This window comes from Salvelinus namaycush, chromosome 13, assembly GCF_016432855.1.
Source record: "Salvelinus namaycush isolate Seneca chromosome 13, SaNama_1.0, whole genome shotgun sequence".
Taxonomy (NCBI): domain Eukaryota; kingdom Metazoa; phylum Chordata; class Actinopteri; order Salmoniformes; family Salmonidae; genus Salvelinus; species Salvelinus namaycush.
In genome coordinates this window covers 46,764,284-46,772,233 of record NC_052319.1, presented here as the reverse complement: position 1 = coordinate 46,772,233, position 7,950 = coordinate 46,764,284, and the positions used below count along the sequence as shown (strand labels likewise).

Genomic DNA, 7,950 nt, shown 5'->3' with positions numbered 1-7,950 from the left:
ACTGGTACTGGTAGAGTAGAACTGGTAGAGTAGAACTGGTACTGGTAGAGTAGAACTGGTAGAGTAGAACTGGTACTGGTAGAGTAGAACTGGTAGAGTAGAACTGGTACTGGTAGAGTAGAACTGGTAGAGTAGAACTGGTAGAGTAGAACTGGTACTGGTAGAGTAGAACTGGTACTGGTAGAGTAGAACTGGTAGAGTAGAACTGGTACTGGTAGAGTAGAACTGGTAGAGTAGAACTGGTAGAGTAGAACTGGTACTGGTAGAGTAGAACTGGTACTGGTAGAGTAGAACTGGTGGTAACTGGTACTGGTAGAGTAGAACTGGTAGAGTAGAACTGGTAGAGTAGAACTGGTAGAGTAGAACTGGTACTGGTAGAGTAGAACTGGTAGAGTAGAACTGGTACTGGTAGAGTAGAACTAGTAGAGTAGAACTTGTACTGGTAGAGTAGAAGTGGTAGAGTAGAACTGGTACTGGTAGAGTAGAACTGGTACTGGTAGAGTAGAATTGGTAGAGTAGAACTGGTAGGTAGAACTGGTACTGGTAGAGTAGAATTGGTAGAGTAGAACTGGTACTGGTAGAGTAGAACTGGTAGAGTAGAACTGGTACTGGTAGAGTAGAACTGGTAGAGTAGAATTGGTAGAGTAGAACTGGTAGAGTAGAACTGGTAGAGTAGAACTGGTAGAGTAGAACTGGTAGAGTAGAACTGGTACTGGTAGAGTAGAACTGGTAGAGTAGAACTGGTACTGGTAGAGTAGAACTGGTAGAGTAGAACTGGTACTGGTAGAGTAGAACTGGTAGAGTAGAATTGGTAGAGTAGAACTGGTACTGGTAGAGTAGAACTGGTAGAGTAGAACTGGTAGAGTAGAACTGGTAGAGTAGAACTGGTAGAGTAGAACTGGTACTGGTAGAGTAGAACTGGTAGAGTAGAACTGGTACTGGTAGAGTAGAACTGGTAGAGTAGAACTGGTAGAGTAGAACTGGTAGAGTAGAACTGGTAGAGTAGAACTGGTACTGGTAGAGTAGAATTGGTAGAGTAGAATTGGTAGAGTAGAATTGGTACTGTAATGTTGGTCTCCTGCCATCTAATTCAAATGTGGACCACAAAGCCAGTTCTACTCTGATTCCCCTCTAATCAGGGACTGATTTAGACCTGGGACACCAGGTGGGTGATTCCCCTCTAATCAGGGACTGATTTAGACCTGGGACACCAGGTGGGTGATTCCCCTCTAGTCAGGGACTGATTTAGACCTGGGACACCAGGTGGGTGATTCCCCTCTAATCAGGGACTGATTTAGACCTGGGACACCAGGTGGGTGATTCCCCTCTAATCAGGGACTGATTTAGACCTGGGACACCAGGTGGGTGATTCCCCTCTAATCAGGGACTGATTTAGACCTGGGACACCAGGTGGGTGATTCCCCTCTAATCAGGGACTGATTTAGACCTGGGACACCAGGTGGGTGATTCCCCTCTAATCAGGGACTGATTTAGACCTGGGACACCAGGTGGGTGATTCCCCTCTAGTCAGGGACTGATTTAGACCTGGGACACCAGGTGGGTGATTCCCCTCTAGTCAGGGACTGATTTAGACCTGGGACACCAGGTGGGTGATTCCCCTCTAGTCAGGGACTGATTTAGACCTGGGACACCAGGTGGGTGATTCCCCTCTAGTCAGGGACTGATTTAGACCTGGGACACCAGGTGGGTGTAATTCATTATCAGGTAGAACAAAAAAAACAGCAGTAATCCAGAACTTGTAGGGTAAGATTTGAATACCCATGATCCCTTGTTACTGGTAGAGCTCAGAGTCTGTCAGGGAGAGGCCCTGCTGTGAGGACGATGTCATTGTAGGCTGCATAATGTGCTCCACCATATTGTGTCCTCCATGTTGCCCCAGCATTAGAGAGGAGTTGAACTGGAGAGGAGGGTAGTTAATGTTACTAGGCCCAGAGTCACAGTGACTTCTGTTGTACAGAAAACTGTGATTGGACTGAGATACGGCAGCACTGTTTCTCTGCTGAGTCTGAGTGGGGCCTGTGGTTTTGTGCTGTGTGTGGTGGCTAATCTGGCTATGATTCCCCAGCCCACTGTTCAGACTATTCCCCTGGCCCAGACCCGGTCCAGTCTGTTGGTGTTGTGTCTGCTGGGTCATCTGAGTCAGTAGGCAGGCCTGCAGCTTCCTCTTGGCTCTCCAGCGGGCCACTCTGAGCCGGGTCTTCTCCCGTCTCTCCTTCACCAGGTCAGCTAATAGAGGCTGGGGAAGGTTCTTCTCCATCTCCCTCTGACGGGTCTGGCTCCTCCTCCTCAGCTCAGTTCGTCTCATTTTAAACTCCTCGTACAGACTCAGGTCTTTGGGCCACGGACGCACCATCGGCCTGGGAGCAACTCCTCCTGACATCACTGCCTGGGACAGCCCATCTGAGGATGAAGAGGACAAACAACATTCCATTAGATATCACTGCCTGGGACAGCCCATCTGAGGATGAAGAGGACAAACAACATTCCATTAGACATCACTGCCTGGGACAGCCCATCTGAGGATGAAGAGGACAAACAACATTCCATTAGATATCACTGCCTGGGACAGCCCATCTGAGGATGAAGAGGACAAACAACATTCCATTAGATATCACTGCCTGGGACAGCCCATCTGAGGATGAAGAGGACAGACAACATTCCATTAGATATCACTGCCTGGGACAGCCCATCTGAGGATGAAGAGGACAAACAACATTCCATTAGATATCACTGCCTGGGACAGCCCATCTGATGAAGAGGACAAACAACATTCCATTAGATATCACTGCCTGGGACAGCCCATCTGAGGACGAAGAGGACAAACAACATTCCATTAGATTGGATAAATCATATTTTATTAAACAGAAGCATAGCGACCACAACAAAGCAGTATTTTTGCCTTGGGACATGGCTGTAGATTATGGAGTCACCATGTCTCAGGGAGATTTAACTCACATGAACAAGAGTCGGCTGAGGTGAAGGGTGTATTCTCTGCTAAGGTCCTCTGGCTCTGTGGTGGACGGGGTGCTCTCCTATCCCTCTGGTTCTGAGAGCCTGGGATTGTCCTGTGACTGTCCAGGAGGAGGTTTCCCTGAGTCTGCCTGTCTAAAAGGTTGCCCTGAGAGTTGAAGTTTTCAGCAGCCAGGTTTATCAGCAGGGTCTCCACCTCCTCTGGTTCCTGTTTGATACAGATAATCTCCACCTCAGCTTCCTCCTCTTTCACTTGGAACTGGGACAGGAGCTGGGAGGGTGGCAGTACACTCCTGGCAGAGCAGTCTGCTCCATCAGTCCTGGGTGGGGAGAGGACCAGCTGGGCCCCAGGGTCTGTGCTTGTCTCTGGTGGCTGTGTACTTATGGTCCACTCGGCCTGACACTCTTCTTCCTCCTCCCTCCTCTGGCTCTCATCAGACACCTCGGGGTCAAGGGGGGCTGGGTGCTCCTCTGGAGGGAAAGAGAGGTAACATGGTGGTCAACAAACACTGGGAAAATAGACAGCTATACGAGTTCAGTCAGGCCACCAATTTACATACACAAGCAAACACAGAATAATAGCCACATTCAAACCCGACAAGATCTGAGAAAAGACATTCTACCTTTCAAAGGTTCCAGATGCTCTGATGAACTATTCATTGCAGAGATAGTGGGTGTCAATGTCCGGTCCTCCAGAGTCTGGGAGATCACAGTTGTCAGATCATCGTGACTGTCAAAGGATGTTGATGTAGCCCTAACGGTTACCATATTATCAGAGGGTTGGGTGGCCCTGACCAAGTTATCTGAGGGCTGGGTGGCCCTGATCAAGTTATCAGAGGACTGGGTGGCTCTGACCAAGTTATCAGAGGGCTGGGTGGCCCTGATCAAGTTATCAGAGGGCTGGGTGGCCCGGACCAAGTTATCTGAGGGCTGGGTGGCCCGGACCAAGTTATCAGACGGTTGGGTGGCCCGGACCAAGTTATCAGACGGTTGGGTGGCTCTGACCATATTCTCAGAGGGTAGGGTGATGGTGACTCGATTCCTTGCCTGTAAGTTTCCATTTGTAGTGGGGATTTGGTTGTTGTTTGGAACCGTCCTTCTCGGCGGCTGTGGTAAACCCGAGGACAGTGCGGCCTCGGAGGAACCGTGAATTCTGCGGGGATCAGAATGGCCGAATGCTGTCCGGTAGGTCTGATAAGTGGCACCGTGTGCGTTCTCACCCAGAGCGTTCATGTGTTTCCGCATTGTCTTCATCTGAGATCGGGATATCTCCAGCAACTGTCTTATGTTCTCCGCCTCTTTCTCTTTAGCTACTACTTCCATCTTCAGCTCGTCAAATTTAATGCCGACCACTCTAAGCATCTCCCCCAACACAGTCTCAACAGCGGCGCTAACCGCTCTCTCTATCACCGTACCCATCTGGCCCCGCATTAGTGAAATTGTTAGACTGATATCCATTTTTGTAAAACTGCAAATAACAACCTTTAAATTTGTTTATAACATCGGAGGTCAAATTTCATAGTCTGTCGTCCATCGTGAAATGTATAGCAAACGATTGATTGCTGCTAACATCGAGCTAGCTAGCTACCCTCGTAGCAAGCGGAAAACCTGCTCCAGAGAACTAACTAAACAAGACAATTGAATGGGTTTTCACTGTTTGTAAGCTATTAAATAGTAAAATGTCCCTGGCTAATTTCGAAACCAGAAGATGTCAGAGAAACTGAAAACATTTCAACTTCGGATCTATGTAAACAAATATGTTCTCCTTTAATCGTTCCTGTGTTTCATCAAATATGTCCGATAGGATCGCCGGATTGGATGTTTAAGTTCCGGGTAGGAGCATGACCAGAAATCTTTGATGGCCTTACCTAGGAAGGTATGCTTTGCTGTGCAAATCATGAACTCAATAGGTTACAATACAATATTATTTGTTAAAATTGGACTGAATATGGGTAGAACGTAGAATTAGCTCCAACAGTGCATTAGTATCTAACAATTCACAATACACACACATCTAAAAGTAAAAGTATGGAATTAAGAAATATATATATATTAGGATGAGCAATGTCAAAGTGGCATGGACTAAAATACAGTAGAATACAGTATATACATATTAAATGAGTAAAACAGTATGTTAACATTATTAAAGTGACCAGTTTGATCAGAATTGTCATTGGCCTGGACAGAGAATGAAGTCAAAGCCACAAGTCCAAATCCCCATCTCCATTCATGGCTTAGGAAGGGCCAAATTTTGCTACTGCAGAACATCAACACAAGCAGACCAGAAACAGACAAGTTTTTCTGAAAATGACATTTTGCCAAATCCAAACTGGCCTCCCTTGGGGGGCGTTTTGTTGCACATTGATTGGCAAAGTATTTTATCAAGGGAGACCAAAAGCTTCCTGGCATCAATAAATCAAATGCTACGGCAGCAATACGTTAAACTCTTTTGGTCCAGACAGCATCAGATCCTGAGACAGAGCGGTGCTGTTTCCCTCGCTTGGATGATTTCTCCGGTGAGATTCAGATTGACCGAAAATTATTAAAAAAAGAGAAAGCGGAACGATTTTATAACATTTTTAAAAAATATTGGTGAAATATTTGGGGAAGCCTGGCATCCATGAATACACACCGCTGCTTCTGAACACATTTCTGTTTGTTGTCAATTCTTGCAAATGTTTTAAAATACATACTTTTATGTTTGCTAGCTGTACAGTCAAGTGCTAAACTGTAAACCAATCAAAACTTGTGTACTATCCATGGTATATCTCTGCTGATCATGTCTGCCAATCACGTTATCCGTATATACTGTAAATAGTAGACAACTGGAGGGGACGAGACAGCCCTTTACGTTGCTGGTTTCGTAGTTAATGGAGCCCCGTTCTTTTGGTCAATAATCAACATCGGAACAGAGGGAGCACTTGGGACCAGAGCATTCAGTTTCGAAAGTGAACGTTGCGTTTGGTTGGCGGATCTGCAGAGCTGTACTGGTGACTGAGGTAGGCATGGCAGATAGCTCAGATGGGAGTAAGTCTGAGATGGATGAAGGTAGTAGGATGTATGAAGATAGAACGTAGATTAACCACAGACGGGGACATAGAAATTGGTGCAGCAGCCTCCGATGGAAGGGGGAGGTGAAAGGAGTAGCACACACTGTGATCTCTATCAAATGTGACCATCAGTGTGTGGTCATAAAATAAGCGTTGGTGGTGAACAGGGTTGACTTCTTGGTGTTCATGCCTAGTGTGATGAATATGAGTGATCAGGTTAAGAAAAAGTCTGTAGATGTGATGATACGCGCAGCCAAAGATTTCCTGTGAATTACAGAAGCAATCAGAGTAATGACGCATGAGATGTTTAATCAGCAGTTTTAATTTGTTCCCTTTAATTAACTACGCAAATCAGTTAAGAACAAATTCTTATTTTCAATTACGGCCTACCCCGGCCAAACCCGGACGACGCTGCGCCAATTGTGCGCCACCCTATGGGACTCCAAATCACAGCCGGTTGTGATACAGCCTGGTATCAAAGCAGGGTCTGTAGTCTGTAGTGACGCCTCTAGCACTGAGATGCAGTGCCTTAGACCGCTGCGCCACTCGGGAGCCCAAACGCTAAACAATATACTGGGTTAAAATAATACATGATATAGTGGTATCAGATCCTTCTCCTGTATCATGCTTAATTACACCAACAGAAAATTGATATAGTGACAGAATATGGAGAATACATACATAAAATGAAAAAGTAAAGAACATTACAAATGTGGACAGAGAAAAGCCAACCCCCGACATCATTTGGGACGCTTTTAAGGAGTACATTAGGGGAATGATAATCTCATAACTTGGCAAAATTTTTATCAGAGTTAGAAATTAAAATTGAAAGAAAAATAAATCACTATCTTAGAAAAAGACCATACATTTTATTTATTTTTTTATGTCTGAACTTCAGCAGGAATATGATATTTTACTTTTGATGAGAGCCAACAACTACAGGTTCAACTCAAATAAAGCACACTATTAAATGGGCTCCCGATTGGCGCAGCTCAGTGATTGATGCGTCACCACAGACACCCTGGTTCGATTCCAGGCTGTATCACAACCGGCCGTGATTGGGAGTTCTATAGGGCGCCGCACAATTGGCCCAGCGTCGTCCGGGTTTGGCCGGTGTAGACCGTCATTGTAAATAATAATTTGTTCTTAACTGACTTGTCTAGTTAAATAAAGGTTACACAACAGAAGGCAAACAATCCTGGTAAATATCTCGCAGCTCTCACAAAACAAACACATTCTAAACCAGTTTTAATTTTAAAAGATAAGGATACAAAATGCTTTAATTAGAAACAACGCTATTAATTACTATTTTAAAGCTCTTATGAAAAATCTATATACATCAGAAGGAAATAACAGTTGGACTGTTTTTGCATATGAGCTCCTAGGAGCGGCTCTCCTTTATTTTCAAGTGTTCTACTCCGCTAGCCAGCACCTCGCCTAAATAGGTGTTCTACTCTGCTAGCCAGCACCTCGCCTAAATAGGTGTTCTACTCTGCTAGCCAGCACCTCACCTAAATAGGTGTTCTACTCCGCTAGCCAGCACCTCGCCTAAATAGGTGTTCTACTCCGCTAGCCAGCACCTCGCCTAAATAGGTGTTCTACTCCGCTAGCCAGCACCTCGCCTAAATAGGTGTTCTACTCCGCTAGCCAGCACCTCACCTAAATAGGTGTTCTACTCCGCTAGCCAGCACCTCGCCTAAATAGGTGTTCTACTCCGCTAGCCAGCACCTCGCCTAAATAGGTGTTCTACTCCGCTAGCCAGCACCTCGCCTAAATAGGTGTTCTACTCCGCTAGCCAGCACCTCGCCTAAATAGGTGTTCTACTCCGCTAGCCAGCACCTCGCCTAAATAGGTGTTCTACTCCGCTAGCCAGCACCTCGCCTAAATAGGTGTTCTACTCCGCTAGCCA

At 45.9% G+C, this 7,950-nt stretch overlaps 1 protein-coding gene across 1 annotated transcript; it reads right to left on the bottom strand.

Moving 5' to 3' along the window:
- Window positions 1-1,654: 1,654 nt before the first annotated feature.
- LOC120058020 lies at window positions 1,655-4,763 on the bottom strand. The gene is made up of 3 exons (XM_039006505.1): window positions 3,615-4,763; window positions 2,977-3,462; window positions 1,655-2,421 (listed from the first exon to the last, which is right to left on the bottom strand). Exons 1-3 carry the CDS (start codon window positions 4,447-4,449, stop codon window positions 1,793-1,795), a joined length of 1,950 nt encoding a protein of 649 aa, XP_038862433.1. The 5' UTR covers window positions 4,450-4,763; the 3' UTR covers window positions 1,655-1,792.
- Window positions 4,764-7,950: the final 3,187 nt, after the last annotated feature.

Coding starts and splice junctions, on each gene's coding strand:
- LOC120058020 (XM_039006505.1), bottom strand. CDS start 4,449: ATGGATATCAGTCTAACAATTTCACTAATGCGGGGCCAGATGGGTACG. Junction 3,463..3,614: donor GCATCTGGAACCTTTGAAAG/GTAGAATGTCTT, acceptor CTTTCCCTCCAG/AGGAGCACCCAGCCCCCCTT. Junction 2,422..2,976: donor CTCAGCCGACTCTTGTTCAT/GTGAGTTAAATC, acceptor CTTCATCCTCAG/ATGGGCTGTCCCAGGCAGTG.